The sequence below is a fragment of the Oenanthe melanoleuca genome, chromosome 1 (genome assembly GCF_029582105.1).
Source record: "Oenanthe melanoleuca isolate GR-GAL-2019-014 chromosome 1, OMel1.0, whole genome shotgun sequence".
NCBI lineage: Eukaryota > Metazoa > Chordata > Aves > Passeriformes > Muscicapidae > Oenanthe > Oenanthe melanoleuca.
The window spans coordinates 74,045,791-74,063,150 of NC_079333.1; the positions used below are offsets into that span (position 1 = coordinate 74,045,791).

A 17,360-nucleotide genomic window follows, 5' to 3' on the forward strand; every position below is an offset into this window, starting at 1 on the left:
GATGGGGCCTGGAACGGGCTCCGCAGGGCAGTGGTCCCAGCGCCAGGCTGACAGAGTCCAAGAAGGCTCTGGACAGCGCTCTCAGGTACATGGCGTGCCCCGGGGGCTGTGCTGAGCGGGGCCAGCGGCTCCCCTCGGCTCGGGGGCTGTGCTGAGCGGGGCCAGCGGCTCCCCTTGGCTTGGGGGCTGTGCTGAGCGGGGCCAGCGGCTCCCCTCGGCTCGGGAGCCGCGCTGAGCGGGGCCAGCGGCTCCCCTCGGCTCGGGGGCCGTGCTGAGCGGGGCCAGCGGCTCCCCTCGGCTCGGGAGCCGTGCTGAGCGGGGCCAGCGGCTCCCCTCGGCTCGGGAGCCGCGCTGAGCGGGGCCAGCGGCTCCCCTCGGCTTGGGGGCTGTGCTGAGCGGGGCCAGCAGTCGCCCTTGGCTCGGGGGCCGCGCTGAGCGGGGCCAGCGGCTCCCCTCGGCTCGGGGGCCGCGCTGAGCGGGGCCAGCGGCTCCCCTTGGCTCGGGGGCCGCGCTGAGCGGGGCCAGCGGCTCCCCTTGGCTCGGGGGCTGTGCTGAGCGGGGCCAGCGGCTCCCCTCGGCTCGGGAGCCGTGCTGAGCGGGGCCAGCGGCTCCCCTCGGCTCGGGAGCCGCGCTGAGCGGGGCCAGCGGCTCCCCTCGGCTTGGGGGCTGTGCTGAGCGGGGCCAGCAGTCGCCCTTGGCTCGGGGGCCGCGCTGAGCGGGGCCAGCGGCTCCCCTCGGCTCGGGGGCCGCGCTGAGCGGGGCCAGCGGCTCCCCTTGGCTCGGGGGCCGCGCTGAGCGGGGCCAGCGGCTCCCCTTGGCTCGGGGGCCGTGCTGAGCGGGGCCAGCGGCTCCCCTTGGCTCGGGGGCCGCGCTGAGCGGGGCCAGCGGCTCCCCTTGGCTCGGGGGCTGTGCTGAGCGGGGCCAGCGGCTCCCCTTGGCTTGGGGGCCGTGCTGAGCGGGGCCAGCAGTCGCCCTTGGATGACCCTCGCGGGTCCCTCCCAGCATGGGACGCTCTGTGGCTCCGTGCGCGCGCGCAGGCGCGGTCCCGCCGGGCTCAGCCCCACGCGCCGGGCGCGCGCGGACGCAGCGCGAGCGCGGCGGGGACGCGCGCGCAGCCGCCGCCGCCGCGCCCGGGGCGGGAGGCGCAAGCGCGGCCCCGGTGGGGCACGCGCCGCGCGCGGCGGGCCCCTCGCGCCCCTCCCCGCCCCCGGCGGGCGGGCGCGCGCCGGGATTGGCTGCGCGCGGCCCGGCCCCGGCGGCGCGGGTGAAAGGGCGGCCGGGCAGCGGCGGCCGCGGACATGGCGGTGGCTCCGCTCCTGCGCGGGGGCGGCCGGCGGGCGCGGCTGCCGGGGGTGAGCGTCGCCTGCGGGGCCGGCCCGGGAGCGGCGGCAGCCTGGGGGCAGCGAGCTGCGGGTGGTGGAGGCTCCCCGTGCATGGGGTCGCCGGGCGGGGGCTGCTCTCTGTGCGGGAGGGCGGGGGTGGGTGGTGTCTCCCCTGAGGAGCTTCCCCGTGTGGCCCTCGGGTACGCCCGGCTGGGCGAGCGGCTGTGCGGAGCGTGCGTGTGCTGGGCCGCGGCCCCGGGTGGTCGGGCAGTGCCGGCCGGGAGCAGCCGCTGCCGGGGCTGTGAAACCCGGGCTCCCGCAGCCGAGAGGCCGGTCCTTGGTGTATCCAAGAGACCGTGATTTTTTGTTTGTTATGTTTCTTAAAAATTAATTTTCTGCCCGTGAGCCGGGTTATGTGACACTTCAGGGTGGTGGAGTCGTTGTTAGACTGGACGTGTCGCTTAGTGCCGTGCTCCAGTTGACGTGGTGGTGTTTGGCCATAGGTTTGACTCGATAATCTCAGAGGTCTTTTTGGACCGGATTGATTCTGAGCTTCTGTGATTTCAGTTTCCTTACGCCCTTTCCCTCTGTTAAACACAACCTTATGAGAACTCTGGGGTAGAGGGTAGTTTTGTGTTATTTTTAGTTATAAATGTTAGCTAACAGAGAAAGGAGTTGTCTCTTCCCCCCCCCCCCCATCCCCCTCCACCTCCCCCTTTACCCCAGATACTTATGATGCTTTCAGCTGTTACTTAAAGCCTTACTATGGTTTTCTCTTCTGTCTTTTCATGGAAAGGCAATAAACTCGTTGCAGAACCATAATACTGTTTTTGATGAAGACCTGAAGTTATCTAGAAAACCTTCTTTAGCCTCTGCAGTAAATTCACTGAGGCACCTGCTGTGTTTTCATCTCTGTAATTTCCACAGATTGTGTTAAGAGAAAGATATTATTTTAGATCAGAACAAACAGCATTTGCACGTTGTGTTGTGTAACAGTTGAATGACACTGCAGTTAGTTTCTTTATGGGAAAAGTAGTGCACCATACTTCCAATTGTTTACTGTAGAAAGAATTTACAGTTTGGGTGTTTTTTTTCCTGAAAAAATTTGAGTAGAGTTCTAGTGGAGAAGAGTGAAATGAATTACAGAAAATGTTTTGCCCAGTGCACCCCTGCGGTTGTAGAATGGGCCTCTCTCTAGAAATGTTGCCTCATAGCAATACTACAACGCTATTTCTAGGAATCATGTAAAAGAGGTGGTTTTTGTGGGCAGGGAGTTTTGAAAAGGGATTAAAGAGGAAAAGAGCATGTGTTTTGCTCAAGTATTTTTCCTTAGGAAATATATATATGTAGTAAACCTTTTTTCCTGTGAAGTTGTATGCAAGAGAAGCTTTTTGAAAACCAAACTTGTTTAATTGGAGATGACTTCACATTAACAGAGGGCTCATCCTGTTTGACAGCTTTGTTTTTGGTAGCCATGAATATATGTGTATATAGATGTGGAAGGCTTCTGCTCTTCCTACTGAGTAGTTCTACAGCTTTGATGTCAGTTATTTGGAGCCTCCAGAAGGCCTGTAAAAGGCCTACTTTGTTTCCTTCTTTCTGACATCTCAAGGGTGTTGTCTGACAGCATCGGTGCATAAAGTAATGCAACATTAGTGGCACCTCTGTAAAACAAAATGTTTTTATAGCTATTTAATAGCACTCCTGAGTTATATTGCTGAAGTACTTTCTAGCCCTGAAGGTCACCATCAAGACAGCAGTATATTGGGAAACCTCTAATAAAATGGATTTGCATGGAAATTGCTTTCATAGATTCTTTTGTGTTTTACTAGTGTAGGCAGATAATAAATTGACGTCTTCCAACTTGACTGTGCTTAGAACTACTATGATTTTTGCAAGGGCTAGTAGCTACTGAGATGTCCTTAACTTCTTGTGCTGCTTTCATGTGGGAGTCAATAAAGGACCTGAGAAAGGTGCAGAAACACTGAGCTGGGGATTTGGCTCTTTGCTGTGTTTCTGATGTAGTGCCTGTCACTTCTGTTTAGGTTTTACGCAGAATGGATTCTGCTTAGAATATAACTAAAATTTAATTTTGAGTGCTTCATACTCTGGGAGCTGAGAGAAGACCAGATGTTGAAAGAAGGCTGTAATCAGAGAGTGAGGATGAGACATGGCTTTTGATATTTCAACACATGACATGAGACATGAAACTCTTGAGAGAGCTGCTGGACTGTTTAAAATAATGTAAAACAGGGTGATAGATACTATACATGGTGACTTCAAGAGTAGACTTCTGATACAGATTTTATCAGTGTAGGTTTTTCTAATAATTGAATTAAATATATGGAAAGTTTCTCTGCCATCTGTGCACTCAAAATTTTTAAGTCATGGAAGTTATCTGTACCGTGGGTGCTTCTTGCTCTCTTCTCTGATGTTATTTTTAGCATGCTGTTATTCCATGGAAATATTTTCACCCTTGTTCATAAGTGCAGAAGTATCAGGCTGATGGGATAACAAGGTTGGATATCATTTGCCACGAGGGAAGAGAGCTCAAATGATTGCCAGTCTGTGGAAATGAATGTAGCTATAAGCTTCTGGAGTTTAACAGACTTTAGTACTGACAAACACTCTTAAAGTGTAATTCAGGTAGAGATTTCTGGTTCCAGGAGTAGCTTTTTGGAATTTGTAGGGAAGGTATACTGTGCTATCTACTGTGGGCAAAAAGTACAACAAAATGTTTTGAAAGGAAAAAAAATTGGTAGTTCATTAAAGTCTATATTGGGTAAAAAAACAATCACTCTTTTTCCAAAACACTCTGTGTTTTAATTTATTTTGTCTGTCCCCAACTTGCACAGATTGTTACAGTACTATGATCTATTTCACAGGTGCCAGCCAGCCTTACTGGACCTCTTAAAGCTGCTGCCATTAGAAACTGTTCCAACTTTCTGCAGCTGCTAGGTCTTAATCACAGACTGCCCCTTTTGAGCTCCTGCATCCCTCCAGCTTGTGCCAGCACTACTGCATGGATATCTTGGATAAGCTGGACTGAAATCTGGCTGAGAATACATTTTTCCCACTCCTTGTGAGTAGCTTCTCAGCTGGTTCTATTCCCATGCCTGGTTCACTATACAGGCTTTAGGGATTGGCACAGAGGAGAAGCTACCTGAATGTAGGAATGATTGAGTTTAAAAAAATAGCCTTAGGTGGATGAGTGTTTCCTTGTTTGTAGTTTGTATGCTGTGTTGGCAGATATGAAGGAGATTTTCTGTTCTTAGAATTGGGGGTGTTTGTCAGTCTGGTCAGAGAGAAGGGACTGTGAAGTGCGGTGTGTGTTACAGAACCTTGTAACACAGCTGTATTTGCAGTGGGCTTCAGGAGAATCTGCTTACAGTTACAAGGGCTTGGCTGTTCAGCACTCTGAGCATACAAAGGAAGGGAAAGTGCTTCCTTAGAGAAGAAATATAGAAGTGTTATGTTTCCCTTCCTGTTTGAGATGTGTACAATAATACACTACAAAGCTGTGCTTTCAGCCTTATAGATTAAAAGTTGTGCAGTCATCTGAAGGTGTCTGCTTCCTCTTGTTTTATACCTACTTCATCAATAGAGCTCCACAAACAGGAAATTATGTTGTTAAGTGAGTTGAAATAAAGATTTGGGAACAGTTGCTGTATAATCAAAATATGAAAAGAGAAATCGTAATTTTTGTCAATTTTATAGCTACTTAAGAATACTGATGGCTAATACTAGATATACCACAAAGATAAAGGGGTTATTCTCATGGTATCTTACACCTAGATCTCTGAAAGTGTAGGGGCAAAAATCTTAGAAGAGGTAGAATTTATCTAGTGAAAAGAAATATGCTGCTCTAGCTGTTACTCTTGGGTATTGCTTACTGTGTTTTCTAGTAATGCTAAAATACACATTCCTTCCTGTACTAGACTTCTTACAGCAAATATTGATATATGATGCTTTTCCTGCTTGAAATCTGCAACTCTGCATCTCTGTTTCAACACTGAGACCTTTTTCTGCCTGTAAAGCTCTGTATCAATGGGTTATTTACAAGCTGAGCAGCATGGCAGGGAGACTTCCTTCCTCCGTGAGGGCATGTAAACCTTTAAAAACACACATATAAGCCATATCTAAATAACAAGTCGATTTTTCTGTTTTGCTGTTGTATGCTGTGTCCTTAAACCACCTCAGGAGGTTTCCTAGGGTTGGGTGCCCAAGGGGAGGCAGGTTGTCTATGAGGTGTCAAAGTGGCAGTGTGTAGTGGATGTAGTATTCTACAAGGCACTCTGTAGTTAGAGCAGTTTTTTTTTAATATGAAGTTATAAAATAACTGTTACAGCTATTTTAGCTCAGTTTGGCTATTTTGCTATTAATAATAGACAAAGCAGGATGCTTTGTACACCACTGATGTACACCAAAATACACCACTATGTTTTCTAAAAATTTGCTAGATGTGGGAAACTACAAGCCAAATGCAGAAGTCCAGAATTGAGTTCTTATAAATGGATAGCCTTCATTCTTGGGCTTTCAAGAGTCAAAAGCTTTATCAAATGGCAGTAACAAATCATGGTGAAAACAGGTTATACCAGATGACTCTACTGCCCTCTCCTAGTTTTATGAGATACAAGGAAGTCTTTGGGCCAACCAGAGCTCTCTGGGCTGTGTTCTGTGGAAATGTCTGTATAAGGTATAATAGCTAAGGCATGTGTGGTTTGGGGGAGGCAGCCAATTAAGGACATAGCTTGAGGGTTAGATTGGCTTTGCTGGGTTGTTGGCTTGATAGGTGTTTGGGGGTTTTATGTGGCTCTTAAAGAATCTACCTGTGGCAGGAGCTTGGGAGTCTAGGGGCTGGTGATGATACCTCCATAGCTGTACAGTAGGAATGGCAATATAGTAGTGTTCCTGTGTGGTCTTAGACGTGTATTATTTACAAAATGCTTGTTTATTTTAAAGTAATTATTCAATTGCTCCTAGTGGCTAGGAGCAGACCTCTATAAAGAGACTTTTCTTGAAGTGGATACTAGATTAAGCAAGCTCTTAAACCTTAGTGTATATTGGTATAGATCCATACAGAACCCTTTCTTTTAAAAACTGTGAGCTGGACTTGGAATTTCACATCTGAGTTGAGCAATGTGCTTGATTTGTTTTAGGAAATTATCCCACACTCAATTCAGGGCTGAATCTGGCTTTCTAAGTGATTTACTTGTGTGTGTGAGAGGAGGCAGTTAAATTTTTAAACATAGGTATATAATTAGGTCAGGCTATTACAAGGTTTTTATGTGGAATCTGTCCAATTCTGTAGTGTAAAACCAGAGCGGAGTGTAGTTTAAAGTTTTTCAAGTTTTTTTTAATTGCTTGGTAATTTTATTCTTTCTGCATAAAAAGTTTTAACAGGGCTTTTTCTTTTTTTTTTTTTTCTTTTTTTTTTTTCTTTTTTTTTTCCCCTTCCCCCCAAGAAGTCTAAGATTCTACAGCTTAATGCTGGCTAATTTCCCCATCATAGCCTTTCCTTCCAGTCTCCTGTGCATAGTTCTTCTGGTTTCTCATAGGCATCGAAAACTAGTTTTATATGAAAGGTACTTACAAGAAATTTCAGAAGCTTTTCCTTCCTTGCCTGGTTGTTGCCTTTTCTTTGCTAACTGCAAGTATTTAGATTAGCCCCACTGACCCTTAACAAGCACTTTCTCCAATGAATAATATTAACTCAGTGGAGAGTTTGTGTGTCCTGTCTGACTTTCTTTAGACTACTTGTGATCCCTCAAGCACTTCTGTCAATAGTGTTTCTGAGGAGAGGGACTCAATCTGCTTAACCATGTGTATTCTGGAGCAGGAGAGTACTCTGCTGCTTCTCTAGGTATCTGTCCTTCCTCTGCCCTGAGACAATATCTAGATCACAGTGCAATCACTAAAGGTATAAGAACTGTGCTGTAAACTTGGGATAATGACCAGCTGGCAGGTGTGATTGCAGCTTGCTGAATTCTGTCCTTTACTCCTCTATTTAATGCCTGACACAGATTTACTGTCACACCCTCAGATGAAGAGTAATATAATCCTGCAGAAAGAAATAAAGAAATCTCTAGCAGATTTGATTCTAGCATATCAAATGATTTGTGTTTCAGGTTAGTTTGGATTTTATCTTTAGGGAATTAAATGAAAGAAGTAAAAGAAGCAAAAACCCCCACCAAAACAAACAAAACTGAACAGGAATCAGCTCACTGAAGCAAGCTGGAATGGTTGCTTTCCACTAACATTTTTTTAGTTTCAGAAAAATTAAACATACATGAATTCTTTTCAAGAATTAAGTATAGGTGGATTATCTGGGAACAGTGTATGCTATGTCTGCTACTAGTGACTGGCAACTAAACAATTTGTGTAACTATAGTAGCTTTTTGCTCATGAAGCTTGGTTGGAGCTGGCAAGAGCTGGTATGGCTCTAAGGCTTCCTTTACTTTTGTTGAAATATATTGCTTTTCCCTTATAGCATTAGAGGATTAGCTGCATTACAAATGTGATGGCCTTCTCAATCCTGGGCTGGTTTCTGCTTGCTATGATGCAACAGGAGAAGTATGTGATCAGGCTAGAGGGCTGTATAGGGAGTGTTCACTTTCCAGTTACTGACAGCCACTGTTACCGCAAAATCAATATGAGCTTACAGTGAACTTAAAGTTTTATCAATTTTTGAACTATCTTGAGTTCACTACTCTTGTAATTCTCTAATTAAGCTCTTTATGTGAACATATGTTTCCTTATTTTTGGTCTTTTTTCTAATGTAATCCTTATTTGTATATTTTTTCCCAGTCTTTTCATGGGACAGCCTTTACTTGCTACTACTTCCTCAGATTTCTGCAACTTTTGAAAACAGTTCTTTAAGATAGAATTGACAGATTGAGTCCTGGCAGTTCCTGTCACTGCTGTTTTGTGTTTCCTACTAGACAATATCTAGTATTAAGGCTTTTTATAGTCTTTTTGATTCCAAGTGGGTGATTAAGTGTGACTTTGCCAGAGCTGTCTGTATTGATGCATCTTTGGTGTGGTATCATTTTATCTGTATGATTGTTTTTGTTTATGGCTAACTGCATTATGTTGTGAAATGACTTGCTTAACTAATACCTATCTGAATCTCCTTCTTGATTTGCTTACAAATCTATTGTATCATCTATCATGTTTTCTTTGAAATAGCATGTGTTTACTGCTTTATTCTATCTTGTGCAAAAATGTTAAACTATCGGAACTGTCTATAGAAGTTGGTTCAGAGCAGAAGTCTAAGAGAAAAAGACCTCTTGTCCTCAGACCACTGTTACGAGACTGTGATAGGGAAGACTGAGAGCTTAGCTAGCATCTAAAGTCTGTTAAACATCTCCCCTCTGTATGGGCCCAGTCTGCTGCCTGCTCTGCTGTATGCCCCACAGTTCCCTAGCAGTAAAGGCATCTCCCCATCACCACTGTGTATAGACATATGCATGCAGGCTCTTTTGAGAATCTTCTAGGTATTTCTTGGAGCAAGAAGGAAAGAAGATGGTATAGTAGAGAGTTTGTTACAAAAAAGTTATGCTTAAGCAAATGACCTCATATCTAGAGCTTCTGAATTGTTTCTGGTTACTGTTTGTGGGTGTTTGCTTGGGTGTGGAGAAGGGCAGTTCTCTATGAGCTTTAATCTGCTTGGTGGGGGAGTGAAAGGCTATATAAGTTTCGTCAAGATGTCAGTGTATGAAATGTTTTTAATTTAATGGTATACTGTAACAGGTTTAACTTCCTGTTTCTTCTACAGTGGGAAACACTGTGTTCAAGATTGTGCCTTATAACTTCACATAAACTCTATTCGTCTGTGTACGATCCAAATGAAAAGGTAAGTAATATGGTGCATGTTTCTTTTTGACATCTTACTCTCACACTGACATTCGGATTTTTAAGCTGCCCTTCTCTTTGTGCTGCTGCTAACAATGGTAGTTCTCTTGGTATAACCCATGACTGGTTTTTCTTTCTATAGCAAAGAGGATGTTGCTTTTGCAGGATACATATCAAACAAGGTTGGATACTACTTTGAGTGTATACCAAAAAGCTTAATAAGTGATTGTGAGCTTGGGAAAGTTACATACTGGCCTGAACATGTTATAATTATGAAACAACTGTTAATGCTTTTCATGGTGTGGGTGGTAATGGGCCTGTTAAAACATCCGGGAGCTAGACTAGCCAAAAGCTGTTTGTGGAAACAAAAGTATGTAACAGTGGCAGCATGGTTGTTGGATGATCTGGCATGGGGGTGAGAACTTCAGAGCTTGGAAGAAGATGAACCTTTAAGGCCTGCAAAGAATAGCAAATCTTCATCTTGGGGCTTGTGCAGCAGCAATCACAATTTACGGTTATGAGCCGAGAAAATCTTTTGTTGTGGAAGATTGTCTTGGCATGGCCTCTGAAGTAACACACTTGGAAAAATAACGGGCTTGGAGGTACACTAATTCAAAGGCAAGGATGCCAACAATTCAGGACTGATAGGCTTGTCCTTATATACTGGTGTAGAAATAATTGACTAGAAGTGAATATTAGGAAATTGGGTAAACCAGTGTGTGCCTAGAACTGTGGCTTTACAGTTTTTTTTTTTTTAGAAGTTTTATTTTTCTTAAGGTTCTTGCTTCATTAAGGTCCCCCTGCTTTTCTAAATGCATAATTATATTTAGGCCATATAGTTGGGTATTTGGTTTCTGTCAGCTAGGAGCTGTGTCATTTCAATCAGTGACTGCTACAGACAGTGGAAGGGGCAGTGAACAAAACAAACCAGAAACAAGCTTAAACTGTCTTTGTAATGACAAGACTTGCATGTGACACCTTTTCACCCTAATTAATAGAAATTATATAAAAAAAAGTTATTCCAAAGCAGTATGTAGTTTAATTTTTTTTATTGTGCTAGACTTGAGTCTAGTCTGTCTTTAGACAGAGACTAGAAATTGAAAAATTAAAATGAATGTCAAATATTCTTATAGTTTTGATATTGAAAGTCTTGTCTCGCACTGCGACCATAGCTGATTAGTAAAACAGCTTTTATGTGCCAAGAACTAGGTTGATGGTGAGCTTGAGTCATGACACTTTTCAATACCAGGTATTTGGAAGTATTTTTTTAATTCCCCCTCAAGTCTGTATGCCTAAAAATCTTTAGGTACCTAGAGTGCTGAAATTTAGGTTCAGGAACAGTTTGTATGATTATGTTGATAAGGTTTTTAGACCAGATTCCCAGCAAAAATACCTCTTCAAAAAAGTTGCTAGCTCCTGCTATATTATTGAAGTGTTTGTGTCTCTGATAATTGAGCTTGTTTAAGGATGTTTAAGATCTGAGTCAGGTGTGCCTGTGCACTGGGCATTGGTATTCAGGAGATTTGCCTGAATTTACTGTGTAAGCTTGCTGCAGCTCTCACCTGGAGGGATTTCTTATCACTTAATTTCCGTATGGTGTTATCACATGGTAGTATTTTTAAACTGGTCGTGTGATGCCAGTTCAACCTGACTTGGAAAAAGTAAATTTGGTCAAGGGCACCTTGAGTTTCTCTGGAGTATACAGCAAACAACGTGTTCTAGTCTGTCAGTAGCAGTTACTGTTGGGGTTTTGCAGTGTTCCTTCCTCTCCTCTGGCACCTGTGTTCCCCTCTGCAAATTAGCTAATGACTGTGAGGCTGGTAAACTGTTTAGTTACTGTGGTGGCAATATCTTCTCTTCCCCTAGTTCATATGAAAGCAAGCTGTTTGGTGTAGTGGAGAAGAATAGCTGTCAAGTGTCTTTGGGTATTGTTTGATAAACCTGATATGGTATGAATGCAGAATGCCCTGAAGGAGAGAGTCCTGCTGGTTCCCTATCCTATGTCTTTCATTTGGAGCATGGGAGGCAGAGTATTCAATTACTGTATTAAACTTGTGACATGTCCTGGAGCTGCATCCCTGTGGTCTGAAGTGTGGAAAGCAGTGGGGTAAGTGCTTTCACCCAAGACCAAGTCATCCACAGTCCCTTTTAGTGGCAGTCTGTATTTATAACCGGGCAGGTGCAGTTCCGAGGTGCACCTGTGTGTTTAGTAGCAAGGCCCATGACTGCAATAGCCCTCACTCCCAGCAATGAGATTTTTATGATGAGCAACTGTGCTGCTCCACCACTCTTTTCTGAATGGGAAAGGGTGTAAGGCTTATTGACTTACAACAGCTTGTTATCCCCTTCTTACAGGTATAATATAGAAGTGTTGAAGGTACATTTCCAGTATTCCAATGTGAATGGTGACAGTGAATATCAGGCTAGCAGCAAGCTTGATTTGCTATTCTGTTGCATTGCAGATGCTACTTAGTATTGAGTGTGTAACAATGCCTTGGTGGTCATGCAGGATTTTGCCAGGCTCCTCAGGTGAGGCTCAGAACGGGCAAGGCTGGTACAGCTCAACAGGTATGCCTGTTCAGGGTCAAATGCTTGGTCTTTTATCCTTCATGATCTAGGCATGGTGGAGCCTCTCTTCCTTATGATTGGAATGTCTTTTAAAGGGCTCCCATAATTGATGAGTATTGTGTTCCAGATGATCTATACTGGTTAGGGACAGTGACCACAGCATTGTACCTGTGTACTACCAGCATATACCTGTGCTGCTTCCAGGCAGCATAAAACTTCCTGCACATCTTCCCTGGGCTTGACTGACTCCTAGACCTGATGTAGGTTCTAGTTGGCAAGGAGATCCAAGGAGTGCTGGTGTGGATAGTCAAAGCCTTGTTCTTCTGAACCTGTGTGTGTGCTAGGTAGATATAGTATAGCATACTGTTTGTTATATCATAATTTAAATCAGGAGAACTCTCTTAAAAGTAGGTGATATCAGAATTAAGAGCACATGGATAAACCATGGTTTTAGTGGAAGTGGAGGAGAAAAGAATGCATGTTTCTGAAGAGAGAAAAACTTGTATTCTGTTTCTCTCAGGATTTTTATTGTTCTTTTCCCTTTAGACTTTTGAAAAACTCCTTATTGCCAACAGAGGAGAGATTGCATGCCGAGTAAGTATGTAACATTTTAATTTTTTTATATGTAATTCTAAAACTATTGGTGTGTAAATATTGATAGTTGTCACTTCTTATGTACTAGGTCATCAAAACGTGTAAGAAGATGGGAATTAAAACAGTTGCCATACACAGTGATGTTGATGCCAATGCTGTGAGTATTACTTAATTCAAGTGGTTGATGAGGTTTTAGTAATTCAGCAACATTTGCAGCTGTTATGCAGTCTTGTTAATTATTTTTGCAGGCATGTTGCCATTTCTGGAGTATCTTTGTACATGATCTTTTCCTCTATATTCTTGAAGTGAGTGGAGATACTGAGGTGGAAGAAGGATTGGACAAGTATTTAGCATGTTTTTTCTGTGAACTCTTCTGTGTTTAGCTTGTGTAAATACTGCCTTCCTCTTTGTGTGGATTAAGCTAGATACACATGCACATAGGTACATGTGGGCAACAAGTGTGAGAGTGGCAGTGAAACCTAAATTTTGTTTTGCTAACATGCACAAAAAGGCAATAAAGAGTGCATCCTAGAAGAAGGTATAGATCTTAGTATGAATTTTTCCCATGTCTGGTAAATCTCCTTCATTACTTCCCACTTTCCAGAGACATGTCCCCTTCTACTGGATATGCTAAAGAGGCTTAATGGAGCTGTTCCATTTGATGAGGATATTGATGTGCCTTCAATATAGAGCAGCATAGCAGAAAGGTGGCAAAATGGGATTTTAGACAAGTAGTTTATCATTCATGGCAGCACAAGCAGGGTAATTTATTGTGTGGTGTAACAGCAAGTGTAGTCAAAAGTGTGTATTCTTGTTGACTAGAGAGAGCACAGTATTATTACTTGCCTGCAAGAACTGCTGCAGGAGAAATGACTGAGGGTGCCCTCATGTCCCAGGAAAGTTTGTTGATATATGGGAGGGAATTAAACTCCTGTATAATAATTTAGTAAGAAGTCACTCAGACAAGCTAACAAAAAAAAAAGCGCATATTTTATGCAGGACAGACTTGTGAATATAGGTGGCAAATTACTCAACATTAGAAAAACAGACATGGTTGATGAAATCTGAAAGTTAAACTTAGGTGTTTTCAGAGTTAAATGAAAGGTGAGAACTGTTGGGAGTTTTGGACTTTGACACTGCTTTTGTCTGAGTCCTCTTGTGATTCTGTTGCTACATGACCAGCTCAGCCTGTATGAATAGGCTGTAGATTGAGCAAGGGACCGAAATGGGACTTTCTGAGATGCTCTACTGATGGATTTTTATGGCAACTTTGAGGTGAATGGAAACTATGCTTGGTCTGGATTTCTACTGGTAGCCATAACTGGTAATGTAGTAGCTTGTGGGTGCTCAATGGGCTGTGAAATGCATTCATAATAGGTGGATGTCAGACATAATGATAAATTCTAATTCTTTTGGAAGCCAAGGGTTGTGTGAATATGAACACAAACTGCTCTGTATGATCTATCATTCCTCTACTAAAACTGAAGCATGCTGACGGGTACTTGAATTCTGTCTTATGTATATAGTATCTGCTGTTAGGATAAATGGATTCACTGTTTAGCAGCACTGTGTAGCCTTGTTCACTGGCATGAATTCATCCTGAAAATAGACTTAAAAAGCTGTTTAAAAAAAGCCCCACATGTTCTTTCACCAGTCCATAATAGACTTGAGAAAATGAATTGATCTTGTCAATGATGTGTCTGTTTATGGTGTGGATTCTGCTATGAACTGGAGACTGTGAAAAATGTGAAAGCAGTAAGTAAAAACCAAGATTGAAGAACATAATGAGAGAGTAAGTATGGCATGAAAAGGTACAACTTGTGACCTTAGGGGAGGGGATGTACAGATAGTGCATTACAAAAAGGATATTGAAAATATGTCTGTGCTGCTTTGATCTATAGGGCTGTCTTAGCTTTAAAAAACAAATAGGGTCTTTAATTTGTAATAGTTCCCAAGAGAAAGAAAATCCAAGCTGGTGTCTCAGAAATGCATTCATATACTCATGGCAGTTCATAAAGAGAACATTGATTTTGTTAGAGGGGATGCTGATATTTTGAGTTTATGGACAAGAGATGAGGCTCTAGCAAATACTGTAAGGGTGATGTAGTGTCTGCTTAGCTCTTTGGAGCCTTACCTAAGGACTGACCAAACTTATCTGTATGAGGTTAAGCATTAGCTGTGTGCATTGAAGCAGCTCCAGGTATTTGAATGAAAATGAGAGGAAGGCTACTTGAACAACTATTATATGTACTTAAGGTTGCATGAAGTCTAAGGTAGTTTTTATGGGTCTAATTATACATGTTGTTTGTGTCTACCATAAGTCCTTCAGTCCCTACCTTGTGTGCTTGCACTGGGAAATAGTTTAGTTAATGTTGTCTGTTTTAGTGACTTGGGTACTTCCAGTTATTCATTGTGGGAATGACCTGGCCTGTTGCAGTAATGTGTGTGATTGCCATTTTGGATGACCTTGATAGACGAGTCCACAGGCCAAATTCTTTGACTCTGTTACTTACCATAAAGTAAGCAACAATAGTTGTCCATCATCCTGTCCAATGTTTCGTTAAGATCCTTCTTAGTTGTACCAGTCGTAGCAAAATCTCAAATGCTCTGAAGTCATCCTCAGAAGCTGATGCAGCCTGACGAAGGAAGCTCTGTCTTCATGGAGCTAGGAAAAACATGTTTGCTTAGTGATGGGATGCTGCAAGAGAATTGTTAATATTCTTTTGATTTTTGTGCTTGACAGGATATCTCACTCCTTTACAACTTGTATTCCACAAGCAATGAGTATGATAGGCAGCTACCCTGATGATGATGGCCATTAAACCAAAGACAGAAATAAATGTAAAGGCATGTGCTTGAATTAGTTGTCCATCCCAACACTGTTTCTTTACTAAAAATAGTGGGACCTGGTTTTAAATGACCAGAGTAGATAGGGATATCTTACAAAAATATTTTTTTTATTAATGTGTTTGGAAGTAGCACTAACTACAGTTGATAAATTTTCTGTTTAGAACTTGGAGTAACCTTTGAGATGTAGTAAGAGTCTCTTATTGCATTATCTGTCATCTGTATAGCTACTTACTGAAAAACAGGTAGCCTGATACTCTTAGTATGAATTAGTTGTAACCAATATACCTATAAAAGGAGGACAGTCCAGTTGGTCTGTTACATCTCTCTGGTTTTGTCATACTGATTGAAAACAACTGAAATTGAAGCAAAATTCCTTCAGTGTGCTCACTAAATATTTAAGGCAAGAAAGAAAACAGGTATCACAAGGTATTTAGCAATTCAGACTCTTCAGTGAGAGCTTCTAATTAATTCCTTATCTAGTGATATGCATAAATGATTCAAATAGGCATTTTCACTAGTGTTTGTGTAGGAATTGTATACATAGTCTTAAAATAATGATCTTTGAATAAAAGTACTGTAAGACTTGCAAATGAGTTATCTTGTCCTAGAGCTTTATTTTAGATTCCTTTTGGTTGAATACTTAACTTTTCTATGTTTTTTTAAATTTTCAGATTACTGAAATCCTTGCAGAATTGACAGTGCTGAATAGAAGTGGTGGGAATAGACAAAATGCATATAAACTTTCCATGAAACATCTTTTTCTTGTTCTTCACAGTTTCTGTGAAGCACCATGGTAAATGTCTTGAGTATGCTGTTAGAGCAATATCAATCTGGACATACCATTAATGGATAAAACTAGTAACTAGACTCTAAGAACACAAAGGAATTTTCATTTCAAGGAATTTAAACTTTGCTGTTATGAGGAGGAGGCAGCAGAGAGGACTATTATAAACTGGGAATGTAGCAAAAATGGAACAATATGACAAGAACCACATAAAGCTTACCTGCAGAGGGAAAATACAAAGAACGAAATACTCTTTTGTGCTGTTAATTTAAAAAATGACCAAAGATCTGCAAGATTTTTATAGGTAAAAATTGTTGTGGTGATAGGGAAGAGAACATTAACAAAACTTAAAACGAGATGGGTGACTTCAGAGACTTTTGGATGCTTCTGTATTAATGCAAATTTATAGATAGCTGCAAATGGCGTTAAATGGGATTGAATTGCATTTAGTTTTGTGGAGGTGGGAGGGTGTGTGAACTGGTGGGAAAAACAGCCTGACAAAATGGCTGCTGAGACCCCCATTACAAAGAGCATTACAGTTGCTCATGTGGTACTGAATAAAATAGGTCATAATGGATGCTTTCAGGTTCTGGAAAATAGTGGCTAATACTCCTTGATTGCATCTGTTATTTTGGGGAAAGCAGAGAAAAAAAGTTGTATACTGTTCAAAATGCTGAGTTTTGTTGGTTTTTTTTAACTTCAGTGTTCAACTTTCAAAACACAGATTCTTTACACTTGAATAGGTAAAGTGGGGAAGGACCAGTTAAAATCAGATTTTTTTTTTTTTAATTAAAACATCCGGTGGAATTATTTTTGATACGAGAAAACAAGCAAAGAAGTTTCATCTAAATAAGAGTAATCGTATGTACTTTTCCCCCTGAACTGATTGGAATAGAGGGTTAAGATGAAAGAGCCTCCTCAACCATAAATGTAACACTGATGGTGCAAACATTGTCAGGGAAAGCTAGAGAACTATTGTAATGCCTAACGTAATCAGCTAAAAGTATGATAAATGAAGAACAAGCTTTCACTAATTGGATCTGAACAAAAGAAGGTATAGCATAAAGCAGTGAATGAGATATAATTTTACTTGGCATTTTTTAACACAGCAGGGATTCTATAGCCATATGAAGCAATGAACTATAAATGACTGAAAAAATCCCATGGGAAAGTAATGTAAACTACTAAAACTTAACAGAGTAGTGGGCAGTGAGTTACACTTCTTTTATATAAGGTTTTTCCTATCAGTCACTTAAGACTTCAGGTGTTATTGTATTAAATTGACTGTTCTAAATCTTGTTTTGCCACATAATATAAAATTAAAAAAATGCAAATGCTTTTATTGATGTAAAAGTAATTGCACAGAATTGAACTGTTCTCCAGAAATT

At 42.2% G+C, this 17,360-nt stretch overlaps 1 protein-coding gene across 1 annotated transcript in view; it reads left to right on the forward strand.

The window, feature by feature from the left end:
* The first annotated feature begins 1,246 nt into the window (after positions 1-1,246).
* The window catches only part of PCCA (propionyl-CoA carboxylase subunit alpha), a 267,652-nt gene continuing 251,538 nt past the window's right edge, over positions 1,247-17,360 (forward strand). The window contains exons 1-4 of the mRNA XM_056498008.1: positions 1,247-1,352; positions 9,100-9,177; positions 12,291-12,338; positions 12,427-12,495. Of these exons, the coding sequence (XP_056353983.1) occupies positions 1,299-1,352; positions 9,100-9,177; positions 12,291-12,338; positions 12,427-12,495 (249 nt within the window). The 5' untranslated portion in view covers positions 1,247-1,298. The remainder of the gene's footprint in view (positions 1,353-9,099; positions 9,178-12,290; positions 12,339-12,426; positions 12,496-17,360) is intronic.